Below are 20,628 nucleotides of genomic sequence, written 5' to 3' on the forward strand. Positions count from 1 at the left end.
GAAGGAGTGGACTGTTATATGAATTTCTTTGCAGATGACACAAAAATACTAAAGAAAGTAAGAACAGAGGAGGATTGTGAATCATTACAGCTAGAACTGGACAAAATCTGGAAATGGACTCAAAAGTGGGAAGTGAACTTCAATATCAAGAAGTGTAGTATGATGGAGTTTGGAAAAAGTAAAAAATAGAATATCGAGAAATTACAAAATTGGTAAAGAAGCCAAAAAAGTGAACTCAGAAAGAGACCGTGGAGTAATAATCAGCAAAGACATGACACCGGACAAACATATCAATAGAATAGTAGGAGAAACCTTCAACCTATTAAGGTCAATGAAAGTGGCATTGGACTATTTGGATGAAGAAATGATTAAAAAAATATCAGTTTAACTAATAAGACCAAAACTGGAATGCACAACAACACTATGGACACCCAGTACTAAAAAGAATATAAAGAAATTAGTAAGAATACAAAGAGCAATGACAAAGTTGACACCAACTCTCTCCAAATTAACATACGAACAAAGATTGTCCAAATTGGAATTACCAACTCTGGAACAAAGAAGAGAAAGAGGAGATATGCTGACTATAGAATCATTAAAAGAATGGAAATCCTAGATAGGAATGATTTATTAAAATGGAACAACAGAAAAACAAGAGGACACAAAAAGAAACTCAAAAAGGATAACTATAGAAGAGATCTGAAAAAAAATATATATATATAGCTTCCCACGTAGAGTACTGGGTACCTGGGAGTGAAAAGAGAGCTGGTTGGTCCTATTGGAGGGAAAAGAGAGCTGGCAGATCCCATTGATCAAAGAATACTGGGATGATTTGAGCAAATGGAAAGAATGAGAGAAAAAAAAAAAAGTGTAGAAGGCAGAGGTGGATAGGGTGAACTTGAGGGAAAGACTGAGAATGAGATGGATCAAAGTTTGTGAAGGGGGCTTTGGGTAAAAGGGCAGGTAAAACTTAAACACAAAACAGGCCTGGCCATAGATTCAAACTGTCCAAGATACAACTACCATACAGAGGACACAGAACACCTCATACTTCAATGCTTTACACAAGCAATTTCTAGACAACAATGTAATATGTAATTTTTGCAGGAAAATTAATTTTTCCCTGATACAAACCTGAGGTACTCCTTACACTAGGATACTTTCGCGTAGCGCGAATATTTCTACTGCGAAATTAAAATCCTCACTCTGTGGGTCTGGGCAACGCTTATCCTCAGTAAGGGGCCCCATTGGGGCAAGGGGGGGGGGGCCCTTGCCCTCCACCACAAGTCTCGCACACTATAACCATTCTCTGAGCCAGGTATGAATTAAGCACAAGGTTTGTCAGGCAAGGAGAAGGAACTGTTTAGAGGGGTGGTTGAGGAGGGCCATTAAAGGTAAGGAGTACCTCAGGTTTGTATCAGGGAAAAATTAATTTTCCTGCGAAAATTACATTTGTTCCGAAGAATACAAACTCTTCGGTACTCCTTACACTAGGAGACTCGGACTTAGGAGGGAAGGAAGTTGTTATCTAGCCTGGGAAACCGCTGTAAGGAAAATCTAGTGTGCTAAGACTATGTTGACCAGACCCCTATACATTCCCCTCACTTTGAAGTGCACCCCTTTCTGTTCCCTGGAGTGGAGACAGAAAGGTTATAATCACTTTTGTACCACTGAAGGGCTTGAATTGATTCCCTTGGAATGCTTGAGAGCCCGTGGGTGAGGTAAGGGAATGTAAGAGTATGAGAAGGACTTTAGAAAGTTATCCCTGCAGTTGCCGAGCCAGAACCTGGATGAGTTGTCAGGGTCGGCTGTGTGCTCTTGAGGAGGGGTATATCATTTTCAGGACTTCTTGGGCGGCCACTATGGGGCCCAAAGATAAGTTCCCTAAAGATTCCCGCATAACTTCTTTGAGGTAAAAGGAAGTGAACGTATTCTGGCTCTTCCATATACCTGCTTGAAGAACCTGGTTGACTGACAGATTCTTTCTGATGACTAGGGAGGTCCCTACTGCCCTCAGGTCATGGGCAATCTGTGTGGTTCATGTCGCAGGCTCTGCGGATGACTTCCATTGTCCAGTAAGAAATGGAATTCTTAGTGATGGGCTACCTTTAGTAGAGATGAACAACCTCTTTAATTCTGGTCGAAGATGTTCGGTTCTCTTGAGGTAGGTCCGGATGGCTTGTACCAGGCATAGAACTGTTTCAGTCTATTCTCCCCCTGCAAATTCGTCTAAGGATGGAACAGTAAAGGACCAGAATCTAGGGTCGGATTTAGCAGGATCTTGGTTTTTGGCAATGAATTGAGGCATGAAAGTGAAGGAGACCTCTTTCCATCCTTTGGAATGGGCGACTCTATAAGAGATGGCATGTAACTCCCCTACTCTCTTGGAAGATGCCAGGGCTAGCAGAAAAAACTGTCCTCTAGGAGAGGTCCTTCAGATGTACCTCTCGGAGAGGTTCGTAAGGGGGACCCCTCAGAGAGTTCAGGACTAATGCCACATCCCGCGGAGGAGAACTGATTTCCCTGGGGGGGGCATGATCTTTGAAGTGCCTGAAGAGCATGGAAATTTCCGGTGAAAGGGCTAGGACCATGCCCTTCAGAGAAAACACCTGATTTAGAGCTGCCCTATAGCTTTGTACTGCCGAGAGGGAGATCTTCTTGGACTTCCTGAGGAAGTGGAAGGAGGCGATCTCAGGAATGGTGGCTCGATCTGGGACTAACTTCCTGGAGTGGCACCATTTTGCAAAGGCATTGCATTTCCCTTGATAAAGGTTAGCTGAGGAAGAGCGAATAGGAGCGGACATGTCCTCAACCACTTCTCTGGGAAAACCCTTCTTTAGGAGGATCTGGACCATAGTCTGAACGCGTGAAGATTGAGTGCTGAAGGGTTCTTGTGCCAAGGCCCGTTGATGGGTGGATACAGAAGATCTGGTCTTCCCTGAAGGGCCAGAGGCTCTTCTACTGCTGTGCGTGTCTTGCTCTGAGGAGTACCTTCTGGAGCGAGGGAAATGGTGGGAAAGCGTAGGAGTCCAGGTTGTCCCAACTTTGCAGAAGAGCGTCTTCTCCTGCTGTCAGAGGATCCAGGAAAGGGCTGAAATATATTGGGAGTTGGTGATTCCATCTCATTGCAAAAAGGTCCACTAGAGAGGAGCCCCATTTGCTGAGGATGAAGTTCGCTACCTCTCGATAGAGGGACCATTCTGTGTTGATTATCTGATTCTTCCTGCCGAGGTGGTCCGCCCAGACATTCCTCTTCCCTGGGATGTAGCGGGCTTTGAGTGACACCTGGAGATTCTTGGCTAGGTTGAGGATGTCCATCATCAGAAGGCATAGTTCCTGGGAGACTGTGCCCCCCTTGCTCGTTCAGGTAGGCTACTACCGAGGAATTGTCCGACATTATGCCCACTACTTTTCCTGAGACTTGATCCTTGAAGTGACGGAGAGCCAGGAGTACTGCTTTCAACTCAAGCCAATTGATATGGGCTGTCCGCTCGACTGTGGACCAGGAACCGCTGATGTGATCGTCGTTGAGGTGGGCTCCCCAGCCCTCCTTGGAGGCATCGGAGAACAGGAGGACTTCGGGGGGAGATGGGCCGAGGGGCATCCCCATGAGAAGGTTGCATGGGCCTTCCACCAGAGAAGAGAATCCTTGACTTCTTCGGTGAGGGAGATGTGTTGTAGGGGTTCTCCCTCTTGCGGGGCCCACTGAGACTTGAGGAGCCACTGTAGCGGTCGCATTCTTTGTCTACTCCTGGGGATTAATTTCTCTATGGAGGCCATATGGCCCAGGAGGATTTGGCATTGTGTAGCCGTCAGGAACCTGGTCGATAGTGCCTGTGCAACTAGAGAAGCGAGATTCGGGATCCCCTTTCCTACTGGGAAGGATTCCATTAGGGAGGAGTCCAGGACCATACCCAGGTACGTGACTCTCTGTTCTGGTAAGAAATCTGACTTTTCCGGGTTGACTACTGTGCCCAATTTCAGGACAAAGGTTAGGACCATTCTCAGGTGTTCTTGGCATAGCTGGGCAGAATGCATCTTGGAGGTCCAGCGACACCATGAAGTTCCCTTCCCTGATAGACGCCCTTACGGACTCTGGGGTGGCCATTCGGAACTTCGTCAGGGAAAGGAACTTGTTGAGTGGAGGCAAATAGATGACTGGTCTCCACACCCCTGTTGTCTTTTCTACTAGGAATAGCCTTGAGAAGAACCCTGGGTCCGGAGTCGAGACTTCCTCTAAAGTTCCTGTCTGGAGCAGAACGGAGGATTCCTCCGCTAGGGCCCGCCCGCGAGCCGAGTCCGGGTGGAAGCTGCTGACTTGGATGGGATAGGGGGAGAGGTTTGGGACAGTGGAAAAGGGAAGACAATAGCCTGTCTTAATGACTTAGTAGGTCCAGTCTTCCGCCCTGGCCTCTTCCCATGCTCTCCAGTAGAGGGAGAGGCAACCCCCTATCTTGTGCGGAGGGGCTGGCGAATTCCTAGGAGTCCTGTGGGGGAGTCCGGAGCCTCTATAATGTTTGCGTCTAGGATCTCGGAGTCCACCATATCCGGGGGAATCAGCGTGTGGGTGAGCATAAATCTCCCTGAGGAGGGGGTCACTGGGGTCCCCGAGGATGGTGTCTCTCCTGCGGGACTCGAAGTTGGCCCAGGACGTTGAGAGACAGGAAGCCTGATGCTTCAGGGCTCTGCTCGCGCTTGCCAAAAAAGCCTGGAGGTCGCATTCTTCCTGGGGTTGTAGTGCGGGTAAGAACTCCCACGCCGAGGCAAGGAGGCGTTCTAGCCAGGAGTTCACCGCCAGAGACAGAGCCAGTGATTGAAGGTGGTCGCTGACTTCCCTGCCAGAGAGGAGGACGTTTCGTCTGAGCAGCGACTCGGCGTCCGCCTAACCAGCTCTGGTAACCTCGCCGGGATCGAGGCTGCTCCGAGGGTTGACCCCGATGGGGTGTAGAAGCGCTTCTGGTGTTCCAATGGGACCGGAAGCCAACGCGTCTTCTCGGTCGTCCTTGTTGCGAGAGCGTCGGAGGCCTGGGCCATGGCTCTCGCCGGCTGCGTACTCCATGGAAGGTGGAGGGGAGGAAGCTGGGCTTTCTGAGAGTTGGCCGTCATGAAGATGTCAGACTCGAATGTGGCTTCCTCTTCTTTCGGGGGGCCCAGTCGATTCGACCTCCGAACCCTCGCGAGGACGTCCGAGAAGGAAGGTGGGACCACCATCGAGGACTCCGACTGGGAAACGGGAGGGGAAAGGGAGCGCCCCCCCCCCTACGGAGCTGTGGACATCGTCGTCGGCGTAGGAGGGGTCGGCACGGGCAGAGAGGAACCTCACGCTACCATCCCTGTCACTGATGGGTTCAGAGGGGGGCCGAGCAAGTGGAAGATGGTCGAGGGGGGCCCTTGGGGGCGGTGACTCCTCACGAGCTTCCGTGCGGTGCACGAACCGCGCTTGAGAAGCGCGGAAAAATTCCCGTTGGGCCTCCATCTGTTCCTTCAACGTAGTGACGAGTGAACAGAGAGTGGGGAGGAGGTCCGGGGAATGTCCGCTTGATGAGTCCCGCCTGGGTGCGGATGGTCCGGGAGACGCCAAGGGGAGACTGCCTCCTCTGGACGAAGCTGAGTCACCCACGACGAACGCGCGCGTGGGCACATCTCGGGCTTCCTGCCCACCGGGCATACAAAGGGTTCCGGCGATGACCCGGCTCGTCTGACGACGGGTGGAATGAGGATGTGGAGGCCACCCGAGGAGGAGAAGAGGCCGACGCGCTCCGAATCTCCGAACTCGGCTCCTTTGTCCGTGGGGGGGCGGAGCCGCCGGCAGCGTCGCGGGGCCGGCGGACGCATCCGGGAAAAAGCTCGTACCCGGGGGGGGTTCGCGGGGGCCAGAGGCGCGTGCCCGTCGAAGCTAACCACCCTGTGGGAAGGAACAGGAGACAATTGGCCTGAGACTGACTCGGGGCGGCTATTGTACAACCTTTCCGTTTACTACGCTTAGGAGGGGGGAGACAACTGCCCGCGTCCTCCGCCGACGTAGCATGCCTTCTCTTTGTGTCGGGTGAGGGGGGAAGCCATCTTCCCTGCCCGCGTACTGTGGACGTCGTCGCCGTCGTAGCTGGCGCCTGTCCGGTCAGCGAGAAACACCGCGTCTGCAACCTCGTCCCTGATCTCTGTCCTTGTGAGCAAAGGGCATGGAAAGGTCACCGTTGATCACCCGGCTCTTCCTACGGTGGGTGTTGTGCGTACTGCGGGATTCCTGAGTAGAAGAGACTAAGGGGCTCTTTGCCCCCTCCCCCTTTGTCCGTGCCGGCGTCGAGTTCCCGGGATGCGTCGGGGGCAGCCGCAAGCGACCACATCCGGGAAAAATGTCATACAGGAACGGTAGCTAGCGGTGGCCTGAGGTGCATGTCCGTCTACGCTAACCGTCCTGGTTGAAGGAAGAGGACAACTTGGCCTGAGAATGACTCGAAGCGGACGTTGTACCACCTTCCTGGCTACTACGCTTGGGAGGAGCGACTGTAGTTTCTGGGATGGGTCGAGGGCAAGCCGCAAGCGACCTCATCCGGGGAAAAGCTCGTACAGGAACGGTAGCTAGAGGTGGCCTGAGGCGCATGTCCATCTACGCTAACCGTCCTGGTTAAAGGAATAAAGGACAACTTGGCTTCCTGTCTACTACGCCGTGGAGGAGGGAGAGAATTGCTCGTCTCCTCTGAAGCCGTAGTCCGCCTTCTCTTGTTTTTGGGGGGTGAAGAGGGAAGCCATTTTCTATGCTTGCGCACCTTTCCCCCTGTATGTGCTTTCCTGTGAACATGAAAGTACACGGAACACTGACTATCATCTCACCGAATGCACGTCTCACACGGGGATGAAGGTGAACACTTAAGAGCTATACACTTGAAACACCAAATGTGAGGATCCACTTGGGCTGGCGGTAAGGGGGGTGAGACAAAGTTATCTCCCTTCGGCGAAACCACAACAATACTGGAACCAGATTCCATACTTACAGTGAAGGGTAGGATACCCGGTGGCGGTTAAGGGAATAATACAGGAAATGGAGAAGCACTCAATAATTCCAGGACACAGGATGGCGTAGGGAAAACCCCGATGAAATTGAAGGACGACGAACTCCTTAGCGTCCTTAGAGTGAGCTGGCGACAATCGAAGCGGATTGCTTGATTTTCGGCACCGACGTAAACATAGAACCGCTGAGTAATTAACGGTTCGCTGCCGCGCTAATAATGGAGTTTGACTGAGAATCGGCCCATTAAGGGGGAAACCGATAAAAACTAAACATGTATAGTAGAGAGATGTTAACGCGGTCACTACTGCGAAGAGAATGGTTATAGTGTGCGAGACTTGTGGTGGAGGGCAAGGGCCCCCCCCCTTGCCCCAATCGGGCCCCTTACTGAGGATAAGCGTTGCCCAGACCCACAGAGTGAGGATTTTAATTTCGCGGTAGAAATATTCGCGCTACGCGAAAGTATCCTAGTGTAAGGAGTACCGAAGAGTTTGTATTCTTCGGAACAAATATTATCCCTGGATAACTTATGATGATGCCCAGAGGCTGTTGCCAGTTACCTGAAGGCTACAGGTTTTCTGTAAAAGAGACCATTGCCCCTGTAAAAGAGACCAGGGGCAATGGATTGACTGATCAATGATGAACATAAATTGTACACCAAAATTATAAATCTACATCATAGAAATGCTAGAGTACAAGCAGGTGAGTGGGTGGGAGTGGGTGTGTGCCTTGACTGGCTAATAGCGTATGAGGAGGAAGAAACCCTTGGTATATAGACAGACAAGCAGGTGAACCAAAGACAACATAAAGGAAAAAACTCACACTGCACCCATAAGATGATGGATGGTCACCCTGCAACAGAGGGGAAGAAGAAACAAGATACTTACAAGCTGTCTCTCAAGGTAGCTAGTCTGAGAGTAATATAAGTATGTATTGATTCCCTAAACACTGTACAACACAAATTCCTAAAGACTCCCAACTTCTGTGGGTGGTGTACTAATCAAAGTGTACAAACTTTCCAAAATCTGTACAAGAGAAGAACAAACTCACAAGGTTATACTATACTGTAATGATGCTAAACTATGTTCCATATAATTTACCTGGTGGGAGAAAGAGCGTTGCCCGCACCCTGCCATAACGCACTGGGATACGCTGTACTCCAGGAGCCATGTAGTGTCTTTCATGTACAATAGAGGCTAAAGCATCTTCCCGAGTATCTGCATACAGATCTTGGTCTGTCAGGTGGCCATCAAACACGCTCGCTTCAATCTGAAAAAATTGCAATTTCCTATGTTACTTTATACCTCAATGTAGTCCAATTTTCTTGGGAAACTTTTATGAACTACAAAGTATTTGATTATAAATCAATTAAATGAGCTCTTACCCAAGGTCTCCCTTGCAGGATACCCACATCTCTAAAGTAACCAGCAATCGCCACTGGATTGCCACACAAGTCATTCAAGGAAGAAATAGTGTTGTCTGGATAGAACCAGAGTAGATTAGTGTAAGATGAGGTATTCTATATCTTGTGTGTGGTAATTGCATCTGGGGCAATTTGAACCTGTGACCAGGCCTATTCTGTGTTGATACTGTTTCAGTCTTGGATAATGACCCGAGCACAGTCATGCCAATGTGGTTCTTTTTTTCCCATGGGAGGGATTTCTCATATTGGCAGACATCTGGGAGTCAGGTGGAGTATTGAATTTGGGGGTTGGTCTTGAAGTATTTGTTTTACGATTAGGGTGTGTGTGATTTTGCAAGGTCATGTGAGGTTTAGACAGCAGGCTGTTAAAAATGTTTGAGTAGCATAATGTTGGGACTATTTTTTATGTTTCCTTGGTTATGTTTATGTACTGTAATGAGAAGGATGGGTGGGTTTGAAGGTTCTTGCACAGAACTGTATGTTTAACATTTTCATGTGCTGTTCTATGGGAAAATAGTTATTCTCAATGTCAAGTGAAGAAAACAATGTCTTTGACCAAGACAATGCTGTGGTCGAACATAGTACTTATACTTACCTCAAGTTCTAGATACTAAACCCACCTTCTTGAAGAAATATCAATGACACCAAACCTATAACTGACCTTATTTGGATTTTCTACATCCCTTTTGAAGAAACGTGTGTACTTATACACATGAGGTGCTGGTGCCATTCCAGCAATGAGACCCATTGGGAAATTTCCTGTGTAACGTCCACCTTCTGATTCCATTGTTGTCACATCCACTTCGCCCTGAGTATTGGCTCTACAATCCAAAACAAAATAAAATATAACCAAAGGTTAACCTTGTGAATTCATGGTAATTGGTTCTATATCGTGCACAAGTTACCAAAATACATGAATTTGTAAAATATGCTGAAACTGTCAGTACCTAAATTGGAAATAGGATTTAGTAATATTCATTTTTCCCCTATTCAACACCGATTCACATACTAGTTGCACCACCAATTGCAAAACTTCCAGTGTAAATAAGGCATTTCATCAACAGACAGGTACAGTTATATTTCAAATTCAAATAAATGAATAATAATTCCCCTTTTCATATAAATCTGTCACAATAATTCCTCTGCATTTCTCCCCATTAGGGACCAGACAAGTACTTGCTTATGGTGGTCCTGCAAGATGAACAATGCAGCTACCCTTTTTCAAAACCCTTCAATCTCCTCACCTCTACATATGCTAATACTTGGTCTCCAGACTGGGCCCCAAGATCTCTTCCTATTTTCTTCATTCAACTGTATTCCTTACAGCTTTTCACATAAGAAGGGGTAACAGGCAGTGACTATTCCCCTTCTCTTACAACTTTCAGTTTTGTGACATAGAAATAGTCCCACACCAATACAACACCGACAACAATCCAATGCTTTTTCGCTATAGGGATCTGTGGAAAGGCCCAAGGACTACTGCCAGTCACTATGGGACTATGGGTTCTCCACTTAGTGAATCTTGGAGGTAACAACCAAAATCTCTTTCCCCCTAACAAGGGAAGCAGCCAAAAAACAAAGGCATATAAAATCCACTCCCACCCATTCCATCCCCACATACCCAACTCCCATTCACCCCCATTCCTCTCTCTTATCTTGGCTCCTCCTGGATGATGGGTCATCCCTGCATCTTGTCCACTGCCTGGGTCAGAAGCAGTGTCACAAGACACACCACATCCACAGCGAGGCCACTTCATTAAATCAGTGGCCCTCCCTCTCCATCCGCTCGTGCATCATCCATACACAACCAGTCTCCATTCATCCCTATCTTCTGTTTTCTCCCATCTTTCCTCAACAGACATTCCACTCTTTCCCAATGCCCCTTTTATCCTGTCCATCCATCTCATCCTTGGTCACCCCCTCATGTTCATTCCTTCTAACTCTGCCTTCCACACCTCTTTTACTAATCTTTCTTCATTCATTCTTTCCATGTGTCCAAACCATCCCAATACTCTTTCATCAACCCTATCTCCCAACTCCCTTTCCACCCTCGTTGTTCTCCTCATCTCCTCGTTTCTCACTCTATCCAACCTATTAACCCCTATCCTTCTTAGGCACCTCATCTCAAACACATTCAAACTCTTCCTCTTTTATGTTCCATGTTTCTGCCCCATACATTGCTGTTGGCACATTCACTCCTTCATACAATCTCCTCTTAGCATCCAATCCTAAATGTCAATATATCATTACATTTTTTAAGTCCCCAAGGCAACTACTTGCTTCTTTCAATCTACATTCTACCTCCGCCCCAACTCCTACCTTTCCTGTCATATTTACACCCAAGTATCTAAAACTATCCACTTCCTCCAGTCTCTCTCCTTTAATACTCACTTCCAGTCTGCTGCCACTTTCTCACCTTGTACATCTCATCACCTTATTTTTATCCATATTTCAACTTCCTTCTTTCACACACCTTCCCAAACTGTCACTAGCTTCCTCAATCCCTCCTCTGATCCTGCTGCAAGCGCACTGTTGTCAGCAAACAACAACTGGCTTATCCCCCATTTTTCTCAATTTTCTTCAACCATCTCCAATCCCCTACCCACACTACCCTTGCATTTACTTCTTGCACCACCCCATCCATGTATAAATTGAACATCCATGGCAACATAACACATCCTTGACAAAGTCCCACCTTTACCTCAAATCACTCACTCTCTCCATTTCTAATCCTAACACAAGCTCTACTACTCTCATAAGAACTCTTGACTGCACTTAAAAGCTTTCCTCCTATCCCATATATCAGCAATACCTCCCACAGTGCCTTTCTGTCTATCATGTCATAAGCCTTTTCCTGATCCATAAAACCCCCAAAAAATCCTTACCTTTTCCTAAAGCTTTTTTACATATGTCTTACCAAAAAATCTGATCTACGCAACCCTTACCTGTCCTAAACCCACACTGTTACTCACCAATTACTCCCTCTGTTCCTCTCCTAATCCTCTCAATCAATACTTTCCCATAAGCCTTCCCAACTACACTTCACAAGATGATTCCTCTGAATCTACTACACTCACACTTGTCCCCTTTTCCCTTGTAAAGTGGAACTATACAGGCAGTCCTCCAGTACTCTACTCTCTCTTAAACAAATATTAAATAACCTCGCCAGCCAGTCCACTATCACTGTACCTCCTTTCTCAGACATTCTGCATGACATCCATCCAACCCAGGTGCCTTACCTGCTCTCATCATCTAACAACTGCCTTCACTTCATCTTTCCTTATTTCTCCTCCATTTTCCTTCCTCATCACGGTCATTTTATTGGCACTTCCTACTGCAACTACCTTTCCCTCCCTATTCTACTTCACATTTAACAACTCCCTAAAATACTCTGCCCATCTTCCTCTTACTGCCTTCTCTTCTATTATCATCTCTCCATCTGCACCTTTTACCTTTTCTTCTCTACTTGATTTGCCTCCTCTTCCTCTCTTAAATTCTTTCCAAAACATCTTTTTATTCTTTTCAAATTTTTCTTTCATACTCTTACCCCATTTCACATATGCTCTCTTCTTTGCCTCCTTTATCTTATACTTTATTTTTCTCTTTTCTTTGAACCTCTCATATGATTCTCTAGTCCTATTTTTTAACCAATCTATGATTGATTGATCAACCTCGTCTGCCAGTTCAATTTGCCACTCTTACTCTCTGCCCCATTTCTCACTCTCTCCATCCTTGTAACCCTCATCATACTTCTTAAACACTTCGTCTCAAATGGTCTTCCTTTCTATCTACCTATCTGTATACTAAAAGGCTTCTCCCCCCCTTATAATAGAAGAAGCCTTCCCAGGCATACATTCACCCTAACGCATCCCATTCCTGTCACCTATTTGTTTCCCTTTTATCTTAGCTCCTTGTGGATGAAAGATCATCCCTGCCCCCAAAACCCTCTCCCCAGATCAGAAGCAATGCAAAACATCTTCCTTTCTGCCTCCTTTAAATTTTAGATCTCTGCTCAATAGTGTCATAGGCACAATCACCCCTTCCTACAGTCTTCTCTTTGCATTCATCCCCAGATATTTATTTCTCCTGACACTTTTCACTCCCCTGAGACATTTACTTGTTTCCCCTAATATCAATAAGATTAAGGAAACTACTTGTTATCAACAAACCCACCTGTAATGAGCATGAGCCATAAACTCAGCACCTCGTACATCTTTTGTACTTGTATGAAGTGTCACAACTTGACCTGGACTCAAACCCTGAACTTGAATTTTGACAGGTTCATCTTGTAGGCACGACTGTGGTGTTATTAGCAACTGCACATCCTGCAAAAACCAGTATCAATAAAAGAAAGCACATGTCTCCCAAACTCCATGATATTAAGTTTGGCATGTAATTTAAAGAAAAGATAAATGAATGAATAAACAAATATATTTATATCTTTCTATATATGAAAAGATTTCTTCCCTCTTATAAGGGAGGTGGCCAGCCAAGGCATACAACTACCCTATACCCATCCCACACTCATCCAACACCCATTTGTTTCCCTTGTAAAAATCTAGCTCCTTGTGGATGAAGTGCCTGACTCACCACCCACTACCCAGTTCAGAGGCAATGCACCAAGAGACAGCACCTCCACAGGTGATGCTGTAAAAGATCCATCCAATAGTAAACTTGAATGGCCAAATCCTTCCACTGTAAAAGATCACTAAAATCCTGGTCTCATTTTTAATATTTACAGGTCCTTCAGTCCACCCATCAAGGGCCTGGACTTGGAATATCAACAAGAAAATAAGCAGACTAAGATCAGTAAAACGAAAGAAATCAATCATAGTCTACACATTGTTCTTTAGAACCACACTCAAATACACTTTCACAGCATGGTTCCCAACAACCAGGAAAACAGACACCCTACAAATTATACAAAATAAAGCAGTAACAATAATAATGGGATGCATCAAAATCATTACAGAATATCTGCACACAGAAGCCAAAATCCAACCCAAAGAGACATGGAAATGATAGATACACAGTTCTATGCAAGAGCCCTCAATCATACAAAAAGCATTTAATAAGGTACCACACAAGAAATTAATAAGAAAAATAGAATAAATAGGTGTCATTGGAGGTAAATTATTAGAATGGATGGAGGACTTCCTGACTGGAAGAAAAATGAGGGTAGTAATTATAGTAAAGGATGAGAATGAGGAATTAAAGAGGAATAATAAAGAGAATAAAGAGTCCATAGCAAAAGAGGTAAATGGTTGGAAAAAAGTCCAGAAGGATAACAAAACTGAATTTAGAGATATAGTGAAACAACAGATGAATGAACACACTAAGGCCACAGTTATTAAAGTGACAAGAGAGAAGGAGAATATAGTAAGAGACTTAGCAGATAAAAAGAAATGTATAATTATACTAGAAATGGAATAGGAACATAATCCAAATAGGACTACAAGAGTAAAGGATGACAAGGAAAAGTAAACAAGGTATTAATATTTCAAGAAGGTGAACAATAGAGAAAGAAATTGAAGAAATATATAGAATAAGGAAATACAGTATAGACAAGACCAGACCAATTAAGGTTAAATTCAGGTCACAAACAACAGCAGAGAATGTCTTATCAAAAACTGGGAAACTAGCGAAAAGTGACCAGTACATACAGGTATGGATAAAAAGAGAGATGAATAAAGAGGAAGGAGAAGAGAAAACAAAAATAATGGAAGCTAAGGAAAAAAACGAGAAAAGAACAGAGTCAAAGAGAAATTCTTTTGGAGACTAGTGGATATGAAAGTGAGGAAATGGTTCATAGTAGAGAAAAACAGAAGGGAAACAGAAAACAGGATGAAGGTAACAGAAAATTAAAAGTGTCTTTCACAAATATAGATGGCTTAATAACAGGCTTGAATGAACTGAATGATTATCTGAAGGAAAAAGAACCTGACATAATGGGAATTGTAGAGACAAAATTGAAAGATCCATTACCCAACATGGTGCATATAATTATTGGATTAGAAACAGAGAAGTAAAACAAAGTGGAGTTTGTTCCTCACTAAGAAGGATACAAATGTGAGGAATGTTACATATGGAAAGAATAGAGTGGAGATGATTATGATGGACATAGAGGACAGGGACAAGAAGAGCAGGAAGTTTGTAGTAAATTATGCGCCTCCTAAAACAGCTTCGTGGAAAGAGAGAGAACACAAAAAAAAATTAGAAGACACAAGGATAATACTAAATAAGATGGAGGAAGAATAGTTATAATGGGTGACTTTAATTGTAAAGAAATCTGCTGGAAAGAGATAACAGTGAAAGGTGGAGACGACCTATGGGGAAATGTACTACTTGATATGATTATAGAACATACAATGACACAATGGATACAAGAGAATATTAGGTATAGAAATGAGGAAGAACCATCGAGACTGGACCTAATAATCACATCAGAACCTGAAATAGTGGACAAGATTGAATATAAGATACCAAAAAGTAAAAGTGACCACATATTAGTTGAACTGGAATTAAATGAAGAAAAATACATGGGAAAAAATGAACAATATAGAAAGGGAAGATTGATGTATGGAAAAACAAATTTTGATAAAATAAGAGATTTTTTTCAAAAAACAGACTGGAAAAGGATACACAAGGAGAAAACAACAGTAGAAGAGAAATGGAAATTTTGACAAAAATTTATAAGGAAGGAGTGGAAAAGTATGTTCCAAGACAAAAACAAGAAAAAGGATATGTAAAATGTTGGTACAACAAAAGATGTAGCGAGTTAAAAGACAAAAGGGATAAAGCTTGGATAAAATGGAAGAAAGACAAAAGACCCAAAAAATGGAAAATATATACTGGTTATAGAAATCAATATGTACAAGTGCACAGAGAAGAAAAGAGAAAATACAAAAAGGATGTCATAGAAAAATGTAAAGATCAACCAAAACTATTTTATAGATTTGTAAACAACAAACTGAAAAACAAACAAGAATTAGTGAAACTACGACAAGGAGGAATTGAATACACAGAGGAAATAGAAATGGCAGAAATTATGAACAAGCATTTTAAATCAGTGTTTACGAGGGAGAACATATAACTTAGAGATGTCGAGTGGATAAAACAGACATTGGAGCAAAGAAGAGAGGAGAATTGATAACTATTTATAGAATCATTAAAGGCATGGAAATTATTGATAGAGAGGATCTAATAGAATGGGATGGTAGAGATACAAAAGGATACGGAAAGAAAATAAAAAAAGACAATTATAGAAGAGACCTTGAAAGGAACAGCTTTCCCCACAGGATAATAGATGTTCGGAACAAGTTAGATGAAAATGTGGTGTGTGCAAAAACGATACATGAATTTAAAAACAATCTAGATAAAACGAGATATAGAGATGGGACACACCACAAGCATAGCTCCCCTTCCTGTAAAATACAACTAGGTAAATGCACACACACATATATATGTATGTATATATATATATATATATATATATAATATATATATATATATATATATATATATATATATATATATATATATATATATATATATATATATCAGGCAGCAGAGTACTCAAACATCATCAACAACCAACCATCTGCACCACACAACACAACCAGACAAAAACATATCCACACTTAGATCATAAAACAAACATTCCAAGAGTGATACAACCATCACACAGATACTGAGCACCTCATCCTAAACTGCTTCACACTAACCCTAGACAACAGCAATATGTCTTGTATGTAACTGGCAGCTGCCAACAAGCCTATCAAAAGAAACACCATGTGAGGACAGAACATTTATTAGTACAACATTTCATTTGTTACAGTTTTATCAAGTACATCATTTTCTTGATAAAGCTGTAACAATATTTCCTCCTTGAGTGACCTATGGATCTGTCCAGTGGTTGTTGCTGGTTACCTGGGAATCATGTGTCTCCTGCAACACAGACTTGGGGCAATAAGTTGATTGATAAGTAATGCTAGAATTATTTTTCTATATACACAAATCATATATTGTTTTCTCTTATTGGTGATGATTTGGTTTAATGTCACTACAAGGGTGAGAGGATAGAGAAAGTGAGTCTTCAGTATTTAGGATTACATATAGCAGGGAATGTACAAGTGAAGGTGGTGAATCATAGAGTAAAGAGATGCAAGAAACATTTAAATGTATAAAGGGGATGACAAGTGTTATGGAAATGAGCATCTAGGGATGAACACAAAGAGAATATTTTATGAGGGAATGATTGTGGCCATGGTGCTATATAGAGAGGAGACTTGGTATTTTAAGGCATTATGATGATGGATTGTAAGAAATGTGGAGGTGAGGCAGAGTGAGGATGAAAAGAAAGTTGGTAGAGGGAGCAAAATGTGTGGGATGCAGAAATGGATGGAATGAACTTAAAGAGGAAAACTCAGAATGAAGTGGATGGACAAGGTGAAGGGGATGCTAGATGCAAGAGGAATGTTGAACATGGAAAAGTGTAAGTGGACAAGGAGAGGACATGGCCCAAAGGGATCTTCTTGGGTGCTCCATAAATTTCTTAAATGCATGGAGGGGAGGTTGCCAAATAATGAAGCAGTAGAAATAAACCAACTACATCTGCTGGGCCATGTTGTAGAAGTGCTATGTCTTGTTGCATTGCTTTTGATCTGAAGTGTGGCTGGGGTCAGGGATGACCCTTCATCTACAATGTTCTACAATAGGAAGGGCACCAAATAGGTTCTGGATGGGTTTGGGATGGGTGTAGAGTGGGTGTATGCTTCAACTCAGCCACCCCCCTTATAAAAGGGAAAAGGCCTTCTTTTCCTTCTAAACAAAATTAGTCACCTTTGTTGTTGTTGATGTTGCCATTGTGCTCATGGGAAACAAAAGTGGGTTTAGCCTTTTTGCACTTGAAAGTAAATGATGAGACTGCATAGTAGAAATTTCTGGTTAGTTGCTATGTAGATCCAAGCAATGCGGAATGCAACCTCTGAAAGGAAAAAATATATATATATAAGAGCTGGAAACAGATCTATATCATGCCTTAAGTATAATAATTGTTGCCTCAAGATTCACTAAGTGAAACACCTGTATTCCCACATGGGTGGCAATAGCCTTTAGACTTCCACAGGTCTCTCCAGGAAGAAACTGGTGGGGATCTCTTTCTCTCACAAGTTGAAAGTAATAGAAAGGGAGCAGGCTCCAGTTGTCAGTTCTCTGTGTGTGAAATGGTGTATTAATACAGATGAATCTGATAGAGAGTAGTCTTGGACTCAGTCCAAAGACTGAGTGTCAGAACTTCATGGCTGCACCTTCTGATGAAGGTGAGGGATAGGATTTAAAAATGGTCAATTTCACTGTCCATCTTGTAAGACCACCACAACCATGTATCCATCATTAGTCCTTGATGCTAAATTGGTAGGATAAAATAATTATAAAATTATAATTAACATATACAAAATTACAACAGATACACAGAAAAACATTTCTGGATATGGATACAAGCTCAACAGGCTGTCAAAAAACAAAAACTGCTGAAACCAGCTTGAATACATTTCATGGTGACCCATTTTTCTTAATCTTTTCACAAGACTTGAAGTATTGTAAACAAATGAGATTATATGTCCTTTAAATAAAAAATATATGTTTTTTTATCACTACTCCATCCATCACAATGTGGCAATTTACTACTATTGAAATTAGAGCATAATGAAGGCCTAAAAGGTAAAGTATCTGGTATGACTAAAGATTTTCTGAAGGGCAAATGCATAAGAATAATAGTAAATGATAAGGTGTCATGATGGAAGACAGTGACTAATGCTGTCCCACAAGGGTCAGTACTAGCACCTAGTAAACAAAGGGTTAGAACATGAGATCCTGATCCATTATAAACAGTAAGTTCAATTAGTGTCTTTAATATGAAAACAGTGGAAAACAATGCAACAGAAAAATATAAACTAGAAGATAAGTTAAACTATAAACTGGAATGTAGATGAAAACTATGGGGACTAAAGATCGATTTATTCATTCACTGCCCCAAGTCTTCTTTACAAGAGATCCGAGGCCCTCAGATAACTGCCAACAGCCACCAGAAGAAACAGTGTTGTTGTCTGAGTATGGTTTGACTGGGACAGTTTAAGATAAAGTGTTTAGTTTCTTCTTTATGATGGTGGCATCTTGGGCATTTTGTTTGTGGCTAGGTCTATTCTGTGTTGGTATTGTCATTTACTCTACAATTATCATATCTAGCTTCAAATTCAACTTGGCTTTATCCTTATTTTCCAGTTATCATACACAGATTTGAAATCATGTATTGTTCTAACTTGGCTTGCCTTCTAAACTATACTAAGTATTTATGTATTTGTTGGGAAAACTGTATTTCTGCACAGCCTTTAGACAAAATCTTTAGTCTTCCTTAATTTATTTTCATGACTTCTTACACATTCCCATTCCTAATCAAGATATTTTATGCCAATGTAGTCTATCCCCTTTAACAACCTGAATACTGTAAGTCATATTTTCTCTTTGATCTTTCAGTGTTGGTAGATCAATGCTTCCAATGTCTCTCTTTATAAGGCTTATCTGTCAGGCTAGGAACCAGTTTGGTTGCTCTCCTTTGTATTCTCTAAATCTTACTTTATCTTTCATTGTATAGGGATTATAGTGGGCCAGAGATTGGAGATGGTTAAAGAAAATAGAGAAAAGTGGGAGGTGAACCAGCTGTTGTTTGCTGACGACACTGCGCTTGTAGCAGGATCAGAGGAGGGATTGAGGAAGTTGGTGACAGGGTTTGGGAGAGTGTGTGAAAGAAGAAAGTTGAAGAGAAATGTGGGTAAATGTAAGGTGATGAGATGTACAAGGTGAGAAAGTGGCAGCAGACTGGAAGTGAGCATTAAGGGAGAGCAACTGGAGGAGGTGGATAGTTTTTGATACTTGGGTGCGAATGTGGCAGGAAAGGGAGGATTGGAGTTGGAGGTAGAATGTAGATTGAGAGAAGTGAGTAAATGCCTTGGTGGATTAAAAAGTGTAATGAGGAATAGACATTTGGGAATGGATGCTAAGAGGAGATTGTATGAAGGAGTGATTGTGCCAACAGCACTGTATGGGGTAGAAACATGGAATATAAGAGAAAAAGAGAGAAGGAGTTTGAATGTGTTTGAGATGAGGTGTCTGAGAAGTATGATAGGGGTTACTAGGCTAGTAGAGTGAGGAATGAGGAGGTGAGGAGGAGAACAGGGGTGGTAAGGGAGTTGGAAGATAGGGTGGATGAAAGAGTATTGGGAGATAGGGTGGATGAAAGAGTATTGGGATGGTTTGGACACATGGAAAGAATGAGTGAAGAAAGACTAGTAAAAGAGGTATGGAAGGCAGATGTGGAGGGAATGAACATGAGGGGTCGACCTAGGATGAGATGGATGGATGGGATGAAAGGGGCTTTGGGGAAGAAATGTCTATTGAGGAAGGACGGGAGAGAACAGAAGACAGGGGTGAATGGAGAATGGCTGTATATGGATGATGTTGTGATGTATGAGGTGAAATGGGTGGGGGGATGGGGGGTGAGGTAGTATGTGTGAGAAAAATTTGATGCAGCCCAAAGGGATTTCTCCCCATCTTCTCCTTTTCTGCATGAGGGGACGGAGAGGGGGGGTTGCCGATTTAATGAAGCGGCCTTGCTGTGGATGTGCTGTGTCTTGCGACACTGCCTCTGATCCAGGGCAGTGGACAAGATGCAGGGATGATCCAGGGCAGTGGACAAGATGCAGGGATGATCCAGGGCAGTGGACAAGATGCACGGATGACCCATCATCCAGGAGGTGCCAAAATAAGAGGGAGGGTGGAGGGTGGAGGGGAGTGGAGTGTATTAGGGATGGAATGGGTGGGAATGGTTTTTATCCCTTTTTCTTTTTGGCTACCTCCCTTGTAAGGGGGAAAAAGCCTTTGGTATATGTATGTATGTATATTCATCTTGGATAGATTAGATTTTCTATGAGTTTTTTCAACATCTCTTTATCCAAATAGTGAATAGCCACCTTAATGTTTTGCAGCAATCCTTACATCCAGAGCCCTTACATGCCTAAGTGCTGCCCCAAGGCAAAGTGCCGCCCTGGGGCAAAGTTCTCTGTGATGCCCCCCTCCCCCATCACTACTTCCCATCTCCACCATCCCTTACATCCTGTTTTAGCTATTGGCCTGCGAAATAATT

General features: G+C 43.4%; 1 protein-coding gene across 7 annotated transcripts in view; it reads right to left on the reverse strand.

Moving 5' to 3' along the window:
* The window catches only part of LOC143032402 (acyl-coenzyme A thioesterase 5-like), a 110,992-nt gene that overhangs the window by 86,975 nt on the left and 3,389 nt on the right, over positions 1-20,628 (reverse strand). For all 7 annotated transcript variants that reach the window (XM_076197127.1, XM_076197126.1, XM_076197123.1 and 4 more), the window contains exons 2-5: positions 17,271-17,415; positions 12,603-12,754; positions 9,091-9,250; positions 8,107-8,275 (exon numbers count right to left, since the gene is read on the reverse strand). In XM_076197127.1, coding sequence (XP_076053242.1) covers positions 8,107-8,275; positions 9,091-9,250; positions 12,603-12,754; positions 17,271-17,360 — 571 coding nt within the window. In that variant the 5' untranslated portion in view covers positions 17,361-17,415. The remainder of the gene's footprint in view (positions 1-8,106; positions 8,276-9,090; positions 9,251-12,602; positions 12,755-17,270; positions 17,416-20,628) is intronic.

The sequence above is a fragment of the Oratosquilla oratoria genome, chromosome 13, assembly GCF_046742065.1.
Source record: "Oratosquilla oratoria isolate Oo_2021 chromosome 13, ASM4674206v1, whole genome shotgun sequence".
Taxonomy (NCBI): Eukaryota; Metazoa; Arthropoda; class Malacostraca; order Stomatopoda; family Squillidae; genus Oratosquilla; species Oratosquilla oratoria.